General features: G+C 40.2%; 1 protein-coding gene across 3 annotated transcripts in view; it reads left to right on the forward strand.

Annotated features, from left to right (window-relative positions):
* The window catches only part of FUT8 (fucosyltransferase 8), a 277,116-nt gene that overhangs the window by 140,018 nt on the left and 114,178 nt on the right, over positions 1-22,920 (forward strand). For 2 of the 3 annotated variants that reach the window (XM_077818682.1, XM_077818684.1), the window contains exon 4: positions 14,284-14,707. In XM_077818682.1, the coding sequence (XP_077674808.1) occupies positions 14,499-14,707 (209 nt within the window). In that variant the 5' untranslated portion in view covers positions 14,284-14,498. Of the gene's footprint in view, positions 1-14,283; positions 14,708-22,920 lie in introns of those variants that run through there. The other variant, XM_077818685.1, reaches the window with a different exon arrangement.

Below are 22,920 nucleotides of genomic sequence, written 5' to 3' on the forward strand. Positions count from 1 at the left end.
CAGGTGAAAATAAAATTGTGGAGCGTCATGTACACTGTTTTTTCCTTTATATGTTGAAAGGGAAAAGGAGATGAAGGAATGTAGTCTGTCATTACACCTAGTTAATGAGATGTGTGTGTATCTAGGTATCTTAAATAAGGTTTACTTCACTGGACGTTTCCTTGTTTTTCAAAGATTGCATTAGGTGGTTTTACACTTAAGCAACCCTGATGTAAACCTATAAATGTTTTGCTGAGATTTCTTTCAGTAGAGGCCATACTGTGCAGAGGGAAGACAGGGACTGGGTAGGCAGTGGGGCTGGGGGAGAGTAAAGTTTCCTGTTAATATGAAATGGTTTGTAGTTGTAGGTGTGGAGAATGATTGAGCAGCGTATGGAGGGGTGTGTGGGTGTGCGTATATTTAGAGAGAGAGACAGACTCTCTGGAATGCTCCAGTACCCTGTTGTATCATTCTTTTGGGAGTGGGAAATATTTGCCATTTGTGACACGGTGTGTGAAGTCCAAGAAAGTAATTTGAAGAAATCCCTTAATTATTGTTAGCTTCTTTACTTTTCACTGTGCAGCTGGAAACATAATGAGAGGCAATTCTTCAGTTTCCAGTATGATCTGTCAATTATCGTTTTCACAGTTTTGGGGTATCTATGCTTGAACTGTTCCACGCTCTCCTCAAGGAATGCCCTCTCAGATCTCAGGCCTCTAGCTATCACCTCTCTGTGCAGGGATCCAGGCCCCTCTCGACCAGGGGTTTAGTCTTGCAGACCTCTTGGACTCCACTGCATTTATCCCAACAAGTCTGACTCAAGTCCAGCCCCTGCGCTTTGTGTTCTCTCCAAAGGCTATGGCCAATGTATGCCAGTGGTTAGTTGTAACCAAGCAGCTCTTCCAAAGCAGGGTACATTTTTTTTAAGGACAAAAGTATACAGAGATAACATATAAAACAATAAACGGATCTAAACACATAATTAAACTTACCAGAGACCCCTTATCAATCTTTATGAGAGTTGCTGATAGGTTTCAGAGTCTTTCAAACTACTCTCTAAGGGTTTGCCTCTCTTGGTTATCAGGTTGTGTTAGAATGTAGCCAAAGAAGCACCCCCTTCAGTTCAAGCTCAACTTTTAAACCCCCAATCCCCATCTTTGTTTCCAGGCTTCCTGAAAGAGGTAAAACCAGTTGCTACCCGTGTTCCCCCGGGGATAAGGCTTCAAAGGCTCAGTATCTGCATAATCAGCCCTGGGACTTTGCATTATTTGTCTCCTAATCATTCCAGATTCAACAGGGACCCCACCCACTGAGCCAGAAACACACACACACATAAAAAACTTATTGATACAAATGTCTATGAATATTTTATGGGTTCCTATTGTCTGGCCCATCTTGATATAATAGTCGTTGAAGTTTTTCATGCTTTCAACAGCTGGCTCAAACATACAGATAATATTCATAAAGGTAAATGTAATAGTCTCAAGATGTGCCTGTGTTTGTCATATCTTTCACAGTCAGCATTTACTCCTTGAATTAGTGTTGCTACACAGACCTCGTTTTGAGAGAATCATTGTATTACATGAATAGCAGTTGCAATTTGGAGATGTGATGGACACAAAAGAAATGGCAATTTCTTCTTTGAAGTTGTCTTTGCTTGTACCACTTTGCTTTACCACAGCAGCCCTGGTGTGGAGCTGCAGAACTGGCTTGATAATAGAGCTGGTAGGAAACCAAAATTTTCATTCCAAATTGGAATGAAAAGCCAAAATTTTCTGTGAAATGAAAACTCTGAAATGAAAGGGGTTTTTTTGGAACTTTTTTAACGTTTTGTTTTGATAATGTCAAAATATTATTGAACATAGCATATCAAATATAATATAATTACTATTTTAATATAAAAGTTAAAATGAAATCAAAGCAATACAGTAGAAACGGAACATTTTTATCTTCTCACAATACTTTGACCTTATAAAAATGAGATAAAAAAGCTGAAATGATTTTCAGTCAGCTCTGTTGAATATCCATTGGTGTGGTGTTTGACTAGCTCCATCGGAGGATGATGTCACTGCCCTACTCTCTGTAAGGAAATGCACCTCCCACCCAACTGCCTCAGTATTTTTGTTGCAGTAGAGATCTAATGGAACTTGGCTCTAAGGTCTTCAAGCTAGTTAATTTAATTCTAGTTTGTTCTTCTGGTAGTTGTTAATGGTTTAGTTAGTATAGGTTAGCTTCAAATAGATTATCGCCTTACTTTTGGTATTATCCTAAAAACAAATAGATATACTAGTGTACAGCTTTAAATATTTTTGGTCAACATAGCTATTTATAGATTTTATCTAATGCTTTTTAGCTGTTATATATAAGTTATTTATTAAAATGAGCATTCTCTTTATTCATGGAATTGTCTAAACCATATGGCAATAAGGCATTACAGTTTCTGTAAAGCTTGCTAATTATACCACTTGAAAATGTGGCAAGCTTTTTCTGTTAAAAAAAACAAATTACCAATGGTATTTTTTATTGTTTCCATATTGCCATGAAATAATTTGGTTTTTATTTCAGCACTTTGAATGGATTTTTTGTGTGTGGAAACAAAGATTTTAGAACTTGGTTTAATAAACCTTCTCATTAAAATTAAGATAATACGGTCAATGTTCTTGTAGAAATATTGTATCATTAACTGTTGTTCTCTCTCATGCACTCCAGTAACTAGGTGATAGGCATAGCATGAAATCCTGACTCCATTAAAGTCAATGGCAAAACTCCTATTGATTTCAGTGCGGCAAAGATTTCACCATAGGTGTTTCAGGTATTTGGAAGTATTTGGTTTTTATAAATACCAAGAATGGATAAGAATTAGGGCTGTCTAAGGGCATGGCTATGCTTGCAGATGTAGAACACTTTGAGTTAAACCAGCCTTCGCAGAGCGCAGTAGGGAAAGTGCTGCAGTCTGTCCACGCTGACAGCTTCAAGCGCACTGGCATGGCCACATTTGCAGCACTTGCAGCGGCATCAGCAGTGGTGCATTATGGGCAGCTATCCCAGCATGCAAGTGGCTGCAACGTGCTTTTCAAATGTGGGGAGTGGGGTGGAGTGTGACAGGGTATGTGTTGTGTGTATGTGAGGGGAGAGAGAGTGGGTTTTGGGGGGGCTGAGAGCATGTCAGCATGCTGTCTTGTGAGTTCAGACAGCAGCAGACCCGCGTCACCCCCCCCGCCTCTCTCTCACACACACACACACACACACACAGCATGCCACACTAGTGGTTGCTTTGTCTCAGAGCAGATAAGCAGCCGGCTATCAGAAATGGAGCTTTCAAAGGGCATTTCCACATTCCTACAGCTGATTCCAAACAATGACAAGAGTGGCTACTTGACTTAGGGGGATTATGGGATGTTTCGGAGGCTGATCAAAGCGCAGTAAAGCAACACCTCGTTCACAATGGCTCTGTGGCGCTCCAGCAAGGGTGCAGCAAATGTTATTCCATTCACCGAGGTGGAGTATCAGCAGTGCTGTAGCCATGGAATCAGAGCGCTCTATATGCCTTGCCAGTGTGGACGGGTAGTGAGCTAGTGTGCCCAGGGCTCCTTTATTGTGCTCAAACTCGCAAGTGTAGCCAAGCCTTAAGGCATGTCTACACTTACTGGGGATCGACACGGCTGTGATTGATGTAGCGGGGGTCACATCTAGTGAAGACCTGCTAAATTGACTGCGGAGTGCTCCACTGGAATGAGAAGATTAAGGTATGTCAATGGGAGAGCCCTGAAGTTGGAAGGAAGGAAGTTGACCTAAGCTATGTTGACTCCAGCTACGTGAGTAACGTAACTGGAGTAGCATAACTTAGGTCAACTTACCACGGTAGTGTAGACATGCCTAAGGGATGCAACTAGAAGTAATAGAATAAACTATTAGTGAAGTACTTTAAATATCAACATTGTTAATTGCCATCATTGGCATCAGAGCTAGTACCTACCGAAATGAATGGGGCAATTCACACCTCAAAGTTATTGTTTCAGGTGCACTGCAAACTCAGGCAGACATTGTTTCATCGATTACACTCAGGTCATATTCTGAAAGTTATCTTTGCAACTGTAACAGTTTACAGATTAATTTCTTAAAAAATGAAGACTCAGGAGAAGAATTAATAGGTCTGTCTGCACGCCAACCCCCAGCTAGTACTTTGTGCTCCCCCAGGGGCGAACACCCTATGCTTGGGGAAATGTTTCTATATCAAAGGGCAGTTAGGCTCCCAACCTGCATATCTAAAAGTTCAAGGGTTTTTAATTGCACAAGCTTTGGGAAAACTACAGTTAAGGGTTTCCCAGCATTTCCGGTTTGCCCATTCGGTATTACATCAGACATCTTCCTTACAATCTTGAGTTCTCATAAGCTTAATAGGTTTGCAACCTTCCATGGTTGGGAGATCTTCAAGGAGAATAGAGGATGTTACAGGAAACATGAATCTGGTCCCCAAAATTATGATTGGCTTAAAAATCATGAGTTTAAAAAAAATAAATTTAGAATTTTTTATTTGCTTTCTGGTTTTTAACCTTCTGCATTTAGCTTTTCTCCACAAGCATGAGAGCTAGAAACTTCCTTTTAAAAAAATGCAAGGCTGAGATCCTCATATAATAAAATGACTTTGAGAGCTGGAACTGTATGAAAAATGCCAACTATCACAAGACACTTGATACTGTCGCTATTGTTGAGAATACAGAAGAAGTGTTGTGCAGGGAGGTATTCAGTAGGGGCATTCTTTCCTTTAAGTCAGTAGAAAATCAATATAATAGAATTATAATTTAGGGCTGGGTGGTATACAAAGTTGGTTGAGAATGGTAGTGTTTTGAAATCAGAATTTTACTATTTACTATTTTACTGTTTATGCGAGTAAAACAGTGCAGGAGACATACAATTCTCCTCCGTGGAGTTCAGTCACAAATTTAATTAACACTTTTTTTTAACTAGCATCATCAGCATGGAAGCATGTCCTCTGGAATGATGGCCGAAGCAAGAAGGGGGCATATGAATATTTAGCATATCTGGCATGTAAATATCTTGGAACCTCGGTTACAAAAGTGCCATGCGAACGTTCTCACTTTCAGGTGATACTGTAAATAAGCAGTCAGCAGTATCTCCCGTAAATGTAAACAAACTTGTTTGTCTTAGCAATTGGTTGAACAAGAAGTAGGACTGAGTGGACTTCTAGGCTCTAAAGTTTTACATTTTGTTTTTGAGTGCAGTTATGTAACAACAACAAAATATACATTTGTAAGCTACACTTTCACAATAAAGAGTTTGCACTTCAGTCTTTGTATGAGGGGAATTAAAAAAATACTATTTCTTTTGTTTATCATTTTTACAGTTCAAATATTTGTAATAAAAAATAATATAAAGTGAGCACTGTACACTTTGTATTATGTGTTGTAATTGAAATCAGTATATTTGAAAATGTAGAAAAACATCCAAAAATATTTTAATAGATTTCAATTGGTATTGGATTGTTTAACAGTGTGATTAATTGACAGCCCTAGTTTATACAGTTAACTATAGCAAAATAAAGGATGCCCATTTCTGGCATACAGTGATGTTACAATACTGTTAAGAATAAACATATTGTATCACAAAAATACTCTCTGAAGATGCTTACAGCTATGATGAGAAGAAAAACACGGTCTCTAAGAGCATTTTGAAAGAAACAGTTCCCAAACAGAGAGGATTCCTAGTTGACTTAATACATGGATCTCATACTAAGACATGGCCGATTTAATTCAGAACTTATCAAAATAGTTCTTATCCACTGACTTTTTCATCTGTGTCATCTGTTATTGCATAATTGGTTCTTTATATTGTTTTAAATGGTAAGGACCTGAGTGTACCCTTGTCTGGATATGGTACTCTCCGTTTTGAAGGAGATACCACTGAGGCGTCAGTTTAAAAAAAAAATTCTCATCACTCAGCTTTTCTCAGTGTGTGTGTTCCTTAAGTTTCACATTGCATCTTGCCTTGTAGCAGTAATAATTCATTCCTTGTCTCTGACATCAGAGTCTTTAAAGATTAGCTTTTCCCCTGGGTTTCTGACTGTAGTCTTTTTTCCGTCTGTGATCATAAAGCAAATTCCACAGTAAACTGGATAATTTTCCTCATCTAAAGAAAGCGCCTCAGGGATCCATTTCCCCAATATATTTTTAATTGTACTCTAATCAAATACATTTGTGTAACATTTTGAATTTGTGCATATATTCTGTTGTGAGATCATATAATGAAAATCTGTCTTGCAATGGATGTTTACAGTGGAGGTAAGGAGGCAAAGTTAGAGTCCCAACTGAAACCTTAAAAGCCTGCTGTCAAGTCAAATTTAGGCCAGAATTTCTTTATAGAAAGAGAATTCTTACCAAACCAAAAAGCAATATAAATGTTTTAATTGAAATTAAAAAATTACTGTTGAAGCAGTTTTTTTTAAATTAATAAATGTTCCTCTGTGGAATTATGGTAGTACATGAACACCTGAAGTAAACTTGGCTTGAAATTGACTGGCCTCGTATCTATTTCCAAGTTCAATAGAAATATAAACTAGGTTTTAAAATTCAGTTTGAAAAATCTAAAGTGGTATTAGCAACACAGTAAGGATTTTTTTTTTTCTTAAAGGCATTAAAATCTCTGTGTCCTCTCATTTCCACAATTAGCTATAGATGCAGAAAACTATCTTTCCTGGTCAAGACTTTTTTCTAATCTAGTTTTATTTTATAGAGTTGTAGTTTTAGTATTAGCATTGCTTATTTGTGACTGTGTTTTCAAAACATAGTTTTAAACTTTTTTCTGCATTTAGTGCAGTTTTTTTTCCTCACTGTGTGCACTGTGGCGTGGTGACACAGTTAAAGAAGTATGGGCGGGATGAATGGACTATAAGGTGGATAGAAAGTTGGCTAGATTGTCGGGCTCAACAGGTAGTGATCAATGGCTCCATGTCTAGTTGGCAGCTGGTATCAAGTGGAGTGCCCCAAGAGTTGGTCCTTGGGCCAGTTTTGTTCAATATCTTCATAAATGATCTGGAGGATGGCATGGATTGCACCCTCAGCAAGTTTTCAGATGACACTAAACTGGGAGGAGAGGTAGATATGCTGGAGGGTAAGGATAGGATACAGAGGGCCCTAGATAAATTAGAGGATTGGGCCAAAAGAAATCTGATGAGGTTCAACAAGGACAAGTGCAGAGTCCTGCACTTAGGACGGAAGAATCCCATGCACCGGTACAGACTAGGGACCGAATGGCTAGGCAGCAGTTCTGCAGAAAAGGAGCTAGGGGTTACAGTGGATGAGAAGCTGGATATGAGTCAACAGCGTGACCTTGTTGCCAAGAAGGCCAATGGCATTTTGGGATGTATATGTAGGGGCATTGCCAGCAGATCGAGGGACATGATCGTTCCCCTTTATTTGACATTGGTGAGGCCTCATCTGGAGTACTGTTTCCAGTTTTGCGCCCCACACTACAAGAAGGATGTGGAAAAATTGGAAAAAGTCCAGCAGAGGGCAACAAAAATGATTAGGGGGCTGGAACACATGACTTATGAGGATAGGCTGAGGGAACTGGGATTGTTTAGTCTGCGGAAGAGAAGAATGAGGGGGGATTTGATAGATGCTTTCAATTACCTGAAAGGGGGTTCCAAAGAGGATGGATCTAGACTGTTCTCAGTGGTAGCAGATGACAGAACAAGGAGTAATGGTCTCAAATTGCAGTGGGGGAGGTTTAGGTTATTAGGAAAAACTTTTTCACTAGGAGGGTGGTGAAACACTGGAATGTGTTACCTAGGGAGGTGGTGGAATCTCCTTCCTTAGATATTTTTAACGTCAGGCTTGACAAAGCCTTGGCTGGGGTGATTTAGTTGGGGACTGGTCCTGCTTTGAGCAGGGGGTTGGACTAGATGACCTCCTGAGGTCCCTTCCAACCCTGATATTCTATGATTCTATGACAGGAATTATGACAAACCTAAAAGACATGCTTATTTTCTTGTCTGGCTAAGCAAGGGTTATTTGTGCAGCGAGTTGTCATTGTGTCAATTCCTTCATGCCCCAGGCTCAGAAAGAGCAAACTCTAGGTCCTTCTTTCTAAAGAAATCACTGAAAGCCAACTCCTTAGATTCATCTGAGGCAACTAAATCCTCTGGAGGCAGAATGAAGGAGTCAATGCCGGGAATAGCACCATTCTCTGTATCTACTGCAAGGGATCTATCCGAGACTGTTGATGCCATGGTTTCAGCACTAGCTGGTTCATGCCACCTCCACTTAAGTTAGCTAGGGCTTTGAAATTGTTGCTAACAACATTGTTAGCTTTTCAGTGCCTGCTGTGGTTCTGGTTCTAACGGATGAATGAACCCCTTCTTCTAACTTGGATGTTGTACCTCCATCAGAAATAGAGGTGCAGTCAAGTCAACGTTTCTAGTAGGCCTGAGTTCCACACTTCTCTGCCCTCAAGCATAAAGGCAAGAGCAGTCAGGTCTTCAAGGCATTTTCTGTGCCAATGACCCATTGCTCCTTTAGCTAGACATAGGTCCAGGAAGCGCAGAGGGAATTCAGAGCTGTCAATTGTGGCTTCCCCAATGTTAAGAAGAAACTCATCTGCAACCCTGTCTTGCCCTCAAGTCTCTCCTAAGCAGACAGGGACGCTACTTCTTCCCTGGTGCCAATATTGTTGCAAGCTCTTCTGGTGCTACTGATTCCCTGGACTCAATTTGACTGTCCTCAGGAGGAAAGAAATCTTATTGTGCCAGGGTTGCTGGTTATCTGATCAGAGCTCTTTTTCATATCTGGCCCCGGGGAAGTTTTCCTTGGTTCTAGGGGCTGTTCCAGTTGACCTTTTTGTCTTTTGGCTTTGAGACTTACCTGGACAGCTCCTAGACCAGTAAATATGAGTTCTGGTCCCCTTCTGGTCCTTCTAGAAACTTTCCTTATCAAACTCATTAGGCTCCTTGGGTGAATTTAATCCAGCCCATTTTACCTGGTCTTTATAATCCGTGGATGAGGTGGATTTATTGACAATCTTCTATGCCATCAGCTTCTATATGGTGCCCAGGGTCTTCACCAGGTGGGCAAATCTTATCTATGGTATGAGCTAATTCTTAAATGCATGAATTTAGATGACCATCTGATTGAAGCATGCTTTTGTCAGGCTTTGAAAAACTTGATCAAAAGTACTTGTAATTCATTTCAAACTCTGGACCTCCTTTTATATTGGGAAAACAGTCTTCTGGTATCCTCTCAGATGATTTATTTCACTAGCACTAAATCAAACTCAGTTCATGTCTTTTTCATTTTTCTTTTTTCTTTTTTTTCCCCCCTAGAGGAGAGTTTTTTGAATGTGTCTCAAGGCCTATTTACCTTAAATGAAAACCTGTGTCAGACAATGAGGTTCTTCCTCCATCTGATAGGCCTCATGGCATCCTCACCATATGTGACACTTTATGTCCACCTTTGGATGAGGTCTTCCACTTTTGTCTAGCTCAGAACTTTACTCCTAATGTTGATGATATGTCTGCTTACCTGACACAGGTCCTTGAGTTTCTAGAGTGATGGGAATTGGTGATCATTTGCTCAGAGACAAGGTCTTCACTCCTCTGTCACCATCAACTGTAATTATCACAGAAGACTCCAAACTGGGCTGGGGGTCCTTCACAGTGCATGGTCATTGGAGCATAGGGGAGGAGAAACTGCTTATAAATGATTTGGAGCTGTAATATGTTAGCTGAGACCTCAAATAATTTCTCTCAAATCAGAGGCAGTGTGGTTCAAATTCTTACAGACAGCACTAAAGCCATGTTTCTTTTAGATAGACAAGTAGAAGCCCCCAAGCCTTTTTACTAGGACACAATAACTCTCTGTGACCAGTACATAGCTCATCATTTTTATCCTATTGTCCTTGATTTGGCCAGCAAGGAGAAAATTCATGTAGACAAACTGAATTGTATTCTTCAGGATCAGTGTGAGTGGCCACTGAATCCACTGGTTTGCAACTAGTATCAATATAAAATGCCTGAAATTGTGCTCCAGATCATGAATGGACAAACTTTCTCTCATGGATGCTTTCTTCTTGAGTGGGAGCAGTATTCTCTGCTATGTGCATTTCTTCCTGTTCCTCTGAGTAACTTGAGGTGGAGGTGATGTGGGGTAAAAAAAAGCAGCACAAGGCCAGATGATAATTTTGATTGTATAAGTGTGGGTCAGGCAGCAGCGGTGGATGGTTCTCCTAGAGTTTTCTTTCAGTCCATATCCTTGATCTTAGAAGCCATTAACTGTGCTAACATGTTTTTTCATGGAGGCTGAAGTTTTTCAAAGTTCCTTTTGCTCCTCTATAAAGAAAAATCTGCCCAGGTTTCTTTAGAAACTTGCTTGACAGTTCAAAGAGATGTATTTGTTTCAGCTCTGAAAACTCAGGCAATCAAGCTCCAACTGGTACTTCCTTAGACTCTTTGCTCTTTTGTTTGGCAGCCAGCTTTCTGTGGGGTCTGTCTACCCTGCAAACAATGAAGACTCAGCAGCTCAGCTTTTATCTCTAGTTAGCAGCTTGAGTTCAACCCCAGGCTGCCCTATAGACTTGAACTCAAGCTGCTAACTCAAGTTCAAAGACAAGTTTCTGTACCTTCATTGCTGCTTTAATCTGATTTAGCTAAGGTGTTGTATAATGTGAATTAAGAACTTTCTGTGTAGTGTACACGTGCCCCCAGAGTACCCTTCTGAGGAGGAGAATTAAGTGTTGTCATACTCAGAGGCTGAAGCACAGCCGCAGACTCAGTCTTCATAGTCTGTCCCTGCTCTACTATTGCCTCTCATTTGCTATTGAGAAGTCAACTTCTACCTCCTATTGGCCCATAATGCCAGCCTCCATCACCCTCTTATTACACTTTCAAACAAATGCCTTTGTGCTTTCTTCTGTGATGTTCCTCATGCTTGGAAGGAGTTCCCTATAAACAACCACAAAGTTGCCTCCTACTCCTCCTTTGAAGCCCTTCTGAAAACTCACTCTTGCCATGTTGCCTGCAAAAAAAAAAAAATATTGACAATGGTTAGGCTCCTGGTGCGTTGAGACCATTGCCTAGCATGCTGACCAATATTGTCTCATTATTTCCTTGTATTCTGTCTATCCTTGTACTCTGTTGTCTCTTGTCCTCCATATGATCGAGGGTAGGGATAGGGTCTGGAGAGACCTAGACAAATTGGAGGTTGGGCCAAAAGAAATCTGATGAGGTTCAACAAGGACAAGTGCAGAGTTCTGCACTTAGGAAGGAAGAATCCCATGCACCGCTACAGGCTGGGGACCGACTGGCTAAGCAGCAGTTCTGCAGAAAAGGACCTGGGGATTACAGTAGATGGGAGGCTGGATATGAGTCAGCAGTGTGCTCTCATTGCCAAGAGGGTCAATGGCATATTGGGCTATATTAGTAGGAGCATTGCCAGCAGATCTAGGGAAGTGATTATTCTCCTCTATTCGGCACTGGTGAGGCCGCAGCTGGAGTATTGCGTCCAGTTTTAGTCCCCCCACTACAGAAGGGATGTGGACAAATTGGAGAGAGTCCAGCGGAGGGCAACAAAAATGATTAGGGGGCTGGGGCACATGACTTATGAGGAGAGGCTGAGGGAACTGGGGTTATTTAGTCTGCAGAAGAGAAGAGTGAGGGGGGATTTGATGGCTGCCTTCAATTATCTGAATGGGGGTTCCAAAGAGGGTGGAACTAGGCTGTTCTCAGTGGTGGCAGATGACAGCACAAGAAGCAATGGTCTCAAGTTGCTGTGGGGGAGGTCTCTAGGTTGGATATTAGGAAACACTTTTTCACTAGGAGGGTGGTAAAGCACTGGAATGGGTTACCTAGGGAGGTGGTGGAACCTCCTTCCTTAGAGGGTTTTTAAGGCCCGGCTTGACAAAGCCTTGGCTGGGATGATTTAGTTGGTGTTGGTCCTGCTTTGAGCAGGCGATTGAATTAGATGATCTCCTGGGGTCTCTTCCAACCCTAATATTCTATGATTCTATACTTGGATTGTGAACTGTTTGGGGGGTAGGGGACCATCTTTTTGTTCTGGGTTTGTACAGAGCCTAGCACAATTGGATCATGATCCATGACTAGTGCTCCTAGGCACTACAGTAATAAAAATAATTAATATAGTATTGTAGGACTGCTTTAAGAATGTCTTTGCAGCTATAAGGTTTGAAGGACCAGAACAGAAACTGGACCCTATTGATTCACTCTTACTAAGGAGGAACAACCAAAAGCTTGTGGAAGCAGCCTATGTCTCCCCAGATGCAATTTGCTTTTTGCCATGACAGAACAAAAAATACATATATAAAGTTGCCTTAGAAATGTTTAGAAAATTATGGGCTCCTAATGTGCAATTCTGAAATTGTCTTGTTCAAGGAAAACTGATCTGCACATTGATTTGTCTCACCAAAGACCCCTTAGATACAAAGGCTGAGAGGGTTACTAGAAATCTTTTTCATTTAAGTGTTACTCAGTTGTTATCTACTGACTATTAATCCTGTATGTCCAGATCTGCCATCTGCTGGTTGTCTGAGATGAAGGTTTTGAGCCACACTCTCAAAAAAGGTGAGAAAGCTCTGTCAGGTTTTGGTGGCAGTTAGTAATTTTCATGTTACCTTGAATTTCATGGATCTGGAAGCCAATGCTGTCCACATATCCGTTGTTACTGGATGAGTATGTAGGTTATTGCATGGTAGAAAAAAACATTCCTTTCAACTTAGAATGGTGACTTTTCCCTTGAAGTTGGTAGAGCCACAAGGAGACCATCATCGAAGGAAGGTAAAAAAAGAGTTTAGAGAAATGTTTCAGAGTGCTTTAGTTTAGATGGCAGATTTACAGACTTGAAAGGAGGGCAAAAGAAAACTCCCAACTGCATAGGAAATACTGATTCCTGACAATCTGCACAAATTTTCAGTTGCAGACAAGGAAGAAAGAGTAACACGTGGGGTTAGATGATTGTGTGCCTTTCTTATTAATTAGTACTTTAAAATATCAGTTCTGGATACAGTGAGATAAAGGAAATTGTTAGAACCAGGAGGTTATGTGTTTTGCTAAGCAGAAAATTAATTGAGAGATGTTTTAAAAAGGTCACTTTGGATAAAATTGTTTTGGTCTTTTTATGTCAAATGTAGTACTTTTTAATTTGGTTTTAACAGTTGCATATGTAACTCATATATAACTTGTATATAAATAAACATAAGTTTTAACAATTTGAACTGGCTTCGTAAACCTGGTTTTGTTTGGAGATATGTGGGTATGCATCATTGCATATGTTTTAGCATTACATGAAGTACTTATGCATTCTTCACACCATTCAAAAACTTAGCTGATTTTTCTTTTTTTCTTTCTGTCTGGAACCAGGTGTGGTTTCCCTCTGTGCTTAACTATAGGGTGTTAATTTGTTTGAAGTGTCCCCCCCACCCCCTTTGAAAGTTCAGTGTTTCTTTGTAGGAAACATTTGTGAATAGTATTGGAAGGCCTAATAATGAAGCTGGATTGTGTTGCAGTTTAAATGAGAAATAAAGATTTGTAGTTTAATTTTACATTTCCATACTTGAAGCCAGTGCAGGTTGACCTGTTATGCTCATACAAAGCACATGAGATATTTTATAGGGGAGAAGGCAACTTGCCACATTTATTGAGAATACAGACCTAGTTAAGGATGAATGCATATGGAGGATAGTTATTTTATAAATTATTGCTTATAGTCTTTGGAGTGCTTGTGAGCTGCTTAATTGCTGTTATAGATGCTGCTTGGCCAATCTACATGTCAGTAGTGTAGTCTAATATAAAAATGGCAACCCACCTCTTGTGTACTAAGGCAAGTACAATAATGATAGCTAGTAGTAGCTCATAAAAATGAGAAAGGATAGATGATGAAAAAATAGTATAATTGAATAATAGCTATGCTTACATTTCCATTTGAGATAATACAAAATTTACTGCAGAATGCCTATTCTGATTTATTGATAAACCAATGACTTAACCCTTTGTAGTGTGTGAAATGGTATTGGACAAATTAGTGAGCATTATTATTTGGAAGAGCTGATGATGCTTTGTGTTGTTTTAGTTCTGGAGCTGATTGTTTTATCACATGGCATATTTCTAATAAACACAGTAGATTTAGTGTGAAAACTTAAGAGGTTTTCTTTCCTTAGTTGATGAAGGGGTAGAAATCTTATCTGCCCGTTTTCTTGCATGTACATTTACTTTAATTGCAGTCCAATATATTCGATTATAAGTCATGTTACTTAATTACACTCGTTTTATTCTTTTTACAGAATATAAAACGAAGAAGCACGTGATACTAAAGCTTTCTACATACAACATTATAAGGATCTCTCTCAAAGAATTGCTGTAGGACTAACACTGATTATAATTTGTCTTAAGCATAATGTGGTGAAACAGAGGAACAGAAGTTGTCCATCTTTGTGGAGACTAAGGAATTACAATGTTTATTTTGTGAGCTAAAACAGTTTTGCAGTGAACTGAGCATATGAAAATGCGGCCATGGACTGGTTCCTGGCGTTGGATTATGCTCATCCTCTTTGCCTGGGGGACCTTGCTATTTTATATAGGCGGACACTTGGTACGAGACAATGAACACCCAGATCACTCCAGCCGTGAACTATCCAAGATACTTGCAAAGCTTGAACGTTTAAAACAGCAAAATGAAGACTTAAGGCGGATGGCAGAGTCTCTCAGGTAGGTTTAAAAAAAATTATTCAGAGAACCTGTGTGATGTCTCAAAGTTTTTTAAAGTTTTTTTATCCCATTGTTTATACACATTTGCAAGATTAAAACAGATTTCATACAAGCATTTTTTCCCAGTTATTCCTCTGTGCAAATGGTGGTATGGTTTATTGTGAGTAAATGTTCAAAAAAATTAATTGTATGACAGTTACTATGTATGCTGATGATGTATGACAGGATCGAGACAAATGTAATCTATCTTAATGTAGACTTTTCCCCAGAAAGACATTTTAGAGACTATATATGTAACCCTTCTGCCATGCGGAGCCAGCAGCAGCAAGGGCCAGGTTCAGTATCTTTTGGTTTCTTTTCAACAATACAATACAAAACCAGCTCAAGTGCCCACCCAGTGACCTGGGACAATTACACACCACCCCCTGGGCACCTCTAAGAGGCAGTACTTCCCATTTCACAAGCACAGAGTCTGAGTGTAGCAAAAACTTTTAATAAAAGGAGGGAATTAACTTAGCATTAATTTCGGAAAACACCACAACTAAGGTTCATAAACACAAACCATGAGCAAAAGACCCACCCCCAAGTAAGTTGGGCAGTGTCCTTTTCCTCTCAGGGTCTTAAGTCCAGCAACCCAAAAGTCCCTTTAACGTGCCCATCCCTTCTCTTACCCCACTCACAGTTGCTGTCCTTGGCCAGTGCAGCCCCAGAGTTCAGAGGTTCATCCACAGAGTTCACCTCCCACCCTGTGTGGAAGGCGGGGTAAGGAGGCACCTTAGACACTGCATTGCTCGGGCACTCGCTCATCGCCACAACAGCCGATTGCCACGCCTCTGCAGGGCTCTGCTCCGGCACTCTCCGCCAGCCGCCCTGCTGGCCGCTTGCCTCGCCTCTCCGCCAGCTGCCCTGCTGGTTGTGCCTCTCTCCCAGCTGCCTGCTTGCCAAGATGTCTTCAGGCCCCCCCCACACACTTAATATAGCTCTCAGGTTTTATTTTGTTAAAGGGAAATCATGCCTCACCAATCTACTAGAATTCTTTAAGGGGGTCAAGCATGTGGACCAAGGGGATCCAGTGGATATAGTGTACTTAGATTTTCAGAAAGCCTTTGACAAGTTCCCTCACCAAAGGCTCTTATGCAGAGTAAGCTGCCACAGGATCAGAGGGAAGGTGCTCTTGTCGATTGGTAACTGGTTAAAAGACAGGAAACAAAGCACAGGTATAAATGGTCAGTTTTCAGAATGGAGAGAGGTAAATAGTGGTGTCCCCCAGGGATCTGTTCTGGGACCTGTCCTATTCAACATATTCATAAATGATCTGGAAAAAGGGGTAAACAGTGAGGTGGCAAAATTTGCAGATGATACAAAATTACTAAAGATAGTTAAGACCCAGGCAGACTGCAAAGAGTTACAAAAGGATGTCTCAAAACTGGGTGACTGGGCAACAAAATGGCAGATGAAATTTAATGTTGATAAATACAAAGTAATGCACATTGGAAAGCATAATCCCAACTATACATATAAAATGATGGGGTCCAAATTAGCTCTTAACACTCAAGAAAGAGATCTTGGAGTCATTGTGGATAGTTCTCTGAAAACATTCACTCGATGTGCAGTGGCAGTCAAAAAAGCAAATAGAATGCTGGGAATAATTAAGAAAGGGATATATAATAGGACAGAAAATATCATGTTGCCTCTATATAAATACATGGTACTCCCACATCTTGAATGTTGTGTGCAGATGTGGTCGCCCCATCTCAAAAAAGATATATTGGAATTGGAAAAGGTTCAGAAAAGGGCAACAAAAATGATTAGCAAAAAGAAAAGGAGTACTTGTGGCACCTTAGAGACTAACCAGTTTATTTGAGCATGAGCTTTCGTGAGCTACAGCTCACTTCATCAGATACATACCGTGGAAGGCTGCAGTTTCCACGGTATGTATCTGATGAAGTGAGCTGTAGCTCACGAAAGCTCATGCTCAAATAAACTGGTTAGTCTCTAAGGTGCCACAAGTACTCCTTTTCTTTTTGCGAATACAGACTAACACGGCTGTTACTCTGAAAAATGATTAGGGGTATGGAACGGCTTTCGAATGAGGAGAGATTAATAAGACTGGGACTTTTCAGCTTGGAAAAGAGACTGCTAAGGGGAGACATGATTGAGGTCTATAAAATCATGACTGGTGTAGAGAAAGTGTATAAGGAAGTGTTGTTTACTTCTCATAAAACAAGAGCTAGGGGTCACCAAATGAAATTAATAGGCAGCAGGTTTAAAACAAATAAAAGGAAGTATTTCTTCACACAACGCACAGTCAACCTGTGGAACTCCTTGCCAGAGGATGTTGTGAAGGTCATGACCATAACAGGGTTCCAAAAAGAACTATATAAATTCATGGAGGATAGGTCCATGGCTATTAGCCAGGATGGGCAGGAATGATGTCCCTAGCCTCTGTTTGCCAGAAGCTGGGAACGAGTGATAGATCACTTGATGATTACCTGTGCTGTTCATTCCCTCTGGGGCACCTGGCATGGGCCACTGTTAGAAGACAGGATACTGGACTAGTTGGACCTTTGGTCTGATCCAGTAGGGCCGTTCTTATGTTCTGAGTGATTTCAGCTCTCAATGATATCAGCTGTTAGTGGGGGAGCCTCACTGCTGGTGCACACTGGACAGTCTCTTGCAATAGAGACACTGTCCCAAAGTAGGTCAAATACTTAGACCTAGGTAGCAGTGATTTCAGCTCTGCAGCATGTAACAAGACTCTCAATTGAGTCTAAATTAGCTCTTTTATTATACCATGGAGAGAGGAAGGGTCTAATGGTGTCTAGGACCATTAAACCAGGCCCACACCACCAGGTACATTGGGCTTTGTAACCCATGCCCCTTGCCTAGCGAGTGCTGTTCAGTTGAGGGCGAGTCCCTCCATTGCGGTATGCCAGGTACAGTTCTGCTGTCGTTGGTTCACACAACAAGGATAACAACGCTTTATTACTCCTGCCCGAATAACAAGGAGCCTGGGGATCCAACTCCAGCCACAAGTGATCATTTGGGCAAGCAGTCCCATTATGCTGAGCACCTAGGCAGGGTTGGTGTGTCCATGCAAATGAGATCAGCTTCTTAAGACTTTTTCCACAGCTCACCACTAGATGTCAGGGGAGAGCTCATCCAGACTCTCCTTACATCTATACAGTACAAAATTACCTTATTTTAAAATGTAGAGTGTTAACTATGTTATAACAAAGATGCCTTCTATTAAAGATATTTTCCTACGCATTTGGATTGCTCGTAATGACATTGATGAGACGTACTATATTGAAGAAATGTTAGTGTTCACATTTTAGAAAAGTAGCATTTTAGATAAGTAGCAGAATTCATTTGTAATTTAATTAATCTATGAACAAATTATGCATAGCACATAAAGTACAGAGAATCCAATTCTTTGGTCATCTTTATGATTGAATGGAACAGCGTGTGCAACATGCTGTCAGCTTTAAAGAAATGAAGTGATATTCCTACCCTGAAGCCCTGTTTAACCCAGGGACAAGTTTTTAACTTCAACTTCTATCCATTGGATCTTGTTATTGCTGCTAGATTAAAGCGCCTCCTTATGTCTGATATCTTCTTCCTATGTAGATATTTATAGACTAATCAAGTAACTGTAATTGCCTATACACCAGTGCTAGTTGCCTTCGTAATAAACAAGAATAACAGGAATTGCTCTTTATGAGCATAAATTTGACCTCGTTGGTATTACTGAAACCTGGTGGGGAGATTTGCATGACTGGGACTCTCAAGAGTTGCGACCAAACAATGATGTAATCTGCACCTGTTTCCAAATTCCCCTTTGATTACTGCCTACCTTACTTTGCCTATAAATTGAGGGCTATCAAAATGGACAAGTGGATACTAGATATCATGCACTTTGGCTACACCATTAAGTTTATTTCTCCACCTCCTCCAAAACCACTACCTTGGCTCCTCTTCCAGGACCACTCTTAAGAGGAAATCCTCGGACATGAGGTGGACTCTCTCCTTGTGTTAGGAGCAAGTTCCACTCAGCATCAAGGAAAAGGGTTTTACTACAACTATTTAATAGTTCCTAGGAAAAGGGGAAGATGGAGATCCGTTTTTGACCTATGACAGCTAAATATTTTTATTCATGAATTAAAATTTCGCATGGGAAGAGTATCTTCCAATATAGACTGGCTAACCTAGTGAGACAGGTTTTAAACTAGGTTTGACTAGGGCAGGAGATAAAAGCCCACAGGTAATTCCAAAACCTGGAAACCTGGGTGAAGGGTCAGAATCTGGGGAAAACCTGGCAATCACAGCAGAGTGAAGGAGAGAGGAGGCAAAATAGAGGAGAAATCTATCTTAGGTATCTGCATACTAAGGTAAGAAGTATGGGGAATAAACAGGAAGAACTAGAAATACTAGTGAATAATCAATTACGACATAACTGGCATCCTAGAAACGTGGTGGGATAATTCATTTAACTGGAATATTGGTATAGAAGGATACAGCTTGTTCCGGAAGGACAGGCAGGGGAAAAAAGAAGAATGTGATGCCTTGTATATCAAAGATGTGTACTCTTGCACTGAGGTTGAGATAAAAGTGGAGACATAGCTGTTGAAAGTCTCCAAGTAAGGACAAAAGGGGTAAAAAAAAAAAAAAAAAAAAAAAAAACCAAGGGTAATGTCTTGGTAAATGTCTGCTATAGATCACCTAACCAGAAAGAAGACGAAAGATGACACTTTTTTTTTTTTAAAACAAGGAATAAAATCATCCAAAACATGGTACTTGCTGGTGATGGGGGACTTTAACTATCCAAATATTTGTGGAAAGTAATACAGGAGAGCACAGATTATCCAACAAGTTCTTGGAGTGCATCGGAGACAGTTTTTTATTACAGAAGTGGAGAAAGTGACGAGGGGAGAGGCTATTATAAATTTTGTTCTGATTGAGAATTTGAAGGTGGAAGGCAGCTTGGGTGAAAGTGACCATGAAATGATAGAGTTTATGAGCTTAAGGAATGGTAGGAGGGAAAACAACAGAATAAAGACAAGAGACTTCAAGAAGGCAGACTTTAGCAAACTCAGATAATTGGTAGGTAAGATTCTGTGGGAAGCAAGTCTAAGGAAAAAAGAGTGCAGGAGAATTGGCAGTTTATTAAAGGGACATAAGGGGCACAAGAGCGAACTATCTCAGTGTAAATGAGGTAGGATCTGAGGCAAAAATAGGAAAAGAACAAGTTAACGATTACTTGGACAAGTTAGAAATCTTCAGGTCAGCAGGGCCTGATGAAATACTTCCTAGAATACTTAAGGAACTGGCTGAAGAGATCTCTGAGCCTTTAGTGATTATCTTTGAGAATTCAGAAAGGACAGACAAGATCCCAGAGGAAAAGTACAAATATAGTGCCTATCTATAAATAGGGGAACAAAAACAAGCCAGGGAATTATAAACCAGTCAGCTTAATTTTGCTATCCTGAAAGATAGCCCAACCAGCCCTTATAGGACAAACCTTAGGACTGGTCCACTGCCTAACCCAGCTAAAGTGATTTCAGCTGAGCTGGTGCTGGGTAGGTGTCACCTCTGCGTTCTCTCTCCACAGTTTTGCCTCTATGCCATCTCTTGTCACACTGTTGCAGTGCCATCCCTACTCTGGATCTGGTCCAGAGGCTGTGCCATCTAACCCAGCTATAGTAATTATAGCTCTGGTGGTGCTGAATAAGGGGGTCTTTAACAGAGTTCACTCAGCTCTGTCATGGTCCTCTGTAACTTCAGCAAAGATCCAGCTGTGGAGGGGGTTCAGTGGCATATAGAACCCTTCAGCAGAGTGCTTGTCACCAGAGATTCATTCCTTGCCACATGATAGGAAACCCTTGTGTCCAAACTCCATTCCTCAGTCATGCAAAATTGGAGATTTGGTTTTGGTGCCTCATCACTCAGAGCACACTAAAGGCAGTTTTTTGTTGCCTTTTTGTAACATAATAGGGATAGAAACATTTCATTTACCTCTATACTCAAAACTTAAATGAAGTTTAATTAAAACAAGTAGAATATTCACGCTGAGATCATTATTAATATGCAAATAAAGTCCATCTTATTGTGTTTATTCCTATGCTTCACCAATAGATGGCAGCAGAAAGCTCCTTCCTTCTACAGCTTCAGACCACAGGCTTACATTTACTTCCAGATAGTTCATAAAAATATTGAATAGTGTTGTGCTAGAACCAATCCCTGTGGGTCCCAATTACAAACACCCCCATTCAATTATAATTCCCTGCTAAATACTTCTTTCTGTGATCTGCTAATTAGCTAGTTCCTAATCCATTTAATTCATGCTTTATTGAAGGTGTGTAGGGTAAATTTTTAACCAAAATCTTGTGCAGTACTAAGTCAAATGCCTTACAAAATTCAAAATATATTAAACCTGTGTGGTTATCTCTTTCACCAGACTTGTAACCTTATCAAAAATAAAATCAGATTTGTTTGGCAAGATGTTTTCCGTGAAAATTGGCATTAATTCTAGGGTTGCCAACCCTCCTGTCCTGAAGTCTCCAGGGCTTAAAGATTAGTCTTTAATTCATAGATACTAAGGTCAAAAGGGACCATTATGATCATCTAGTCTGACCTCCTGCACAATGCAGGCCACAGAATTTCACCCACCCACTTCTGCGAAAAACCTCTCACCTATGTCTGAGCTATTGAAGTCCTCAAATCGTGGTTTAAACACTTCAAGGAGCAGAGAATCCTCCAGCAAGTGACCCATGCCCCATGATACAGAGGAAGGCAAAAAACCTCCAGATTAAAGATTATGGCATGTGATGAAACCTCCAGGAATATGTCCAACCAAAATTGAAAACCCTAATTAATTACATTCCCATCCTTTAATTTTGTGTTGATTGAATCCTGTCAGTTTTTCCATTTTTTTGGCCTGGACTGACATCAGGCTAACTGGTCTATAATTACCTGGATCATCTTGCTTGCCCTTTTTGAATATTGGCAGAACTTTAGCACTTTTCCAGTCTTCTCAACTTTCTAAATTGAGAAGACTTAGATTCTAAGATTTGTTAAAAATTAACGTCAGTAGGCCAGAGATTTCAGCCATTTCTTTTAGGACTCGTGGATGTAAGTTATCTGAGCCTACTGATTTTTAAATGTTTATTTCTATTAGATGTTGTTTAACATCCTCCTTACTCATGGACTGGAAAGTAGCTCATCATCCTCATGTGATATTAGTACATCTTTTTTCTTATCAAAGACAGGACAAATATTTATCGAACACTTCTGTATTTTCTTCATTATTACTAATTTTACTATCTCCATCTAGTAATGGGACTAAACCATTGTTAGTTCTTATGTTCTTGATATATATAAAAAGCTCCTTCTTGTGTCCTTGGCCCTGTCAGCTGTGGATTTTTTCCATGATATCTTTACTTACTCTTTCCAATTTTATATATTCAATAAATTTGAATGTGTTGATTTCTGTCTACTTCCTGTTTTTCCATTTGTTATGTATTATAGTTGTCCTTTTTAGTGACTGTAAAATTGTGACTTTTTAGCCATCAATAAACTCTTCTTAAACACCTCAATTTTCATTCAGATTTTCTCTCTAAATTTTTCCTCCCTATCAATTTCAGTTAGTTTTCCTCAGCTTTGGGAAAGTTAGCCCTTTTGAAGCACCAAGTATGTACATTACTGGTTAGGACTCCCTCTGTTTGCCCATAATGGGGCCATGATAACTGGTCCCTCAGCACCACCAGCTTCCAGTCTGGTGATCAGTTAATACAATCTAAGCCTTCTCCCCAGGCTTGATTGCTTGTAGGATTTCCAATTCAGGGCTGCTCACTGCACACTCCAGGTCTTTTCTGCTTCAGATCCAGTATCCCTGTGTCAAGACAGCTCTGCTCTGAGGTTCTATTTCTGCCTTTTTTGTTCCCTCAAGCATTGATACTGATGGCAGGTTTTGTGGGGCAGGATTGACAGTTCACATTTCTAGGACTGACCATTTAGCCCTTCCTGACCTGGACAAGTATGTAGTTTGTCTTCCTCATCAATGTCAATCAGATATCTATATTATATTATTTAAAATTGTATTAGTTAATTGTACATTTTGTGAGCTAATCATAGCATGTGATAGACTATCTAATATGACTTCAAATATCTGTATAATTAGGTCAGATAACCAATCTGTTGTAAGAACGTCTTTT

Source organism: Eretmochelys imbricata, chromosome 6 (genome assembly GCF_965152235.1).
Source record: "Eretmochelys imbricata isolate rEreImb1 chromosome 6, rEreImb1.hap1, whole genome shotgun sequence".
Taxonomy (NCBI): Eukaryota; Metazoa; Chordata; order Testudines; family Cheloniidae; genus Eretmochelys; species Eretmochelys imbricata.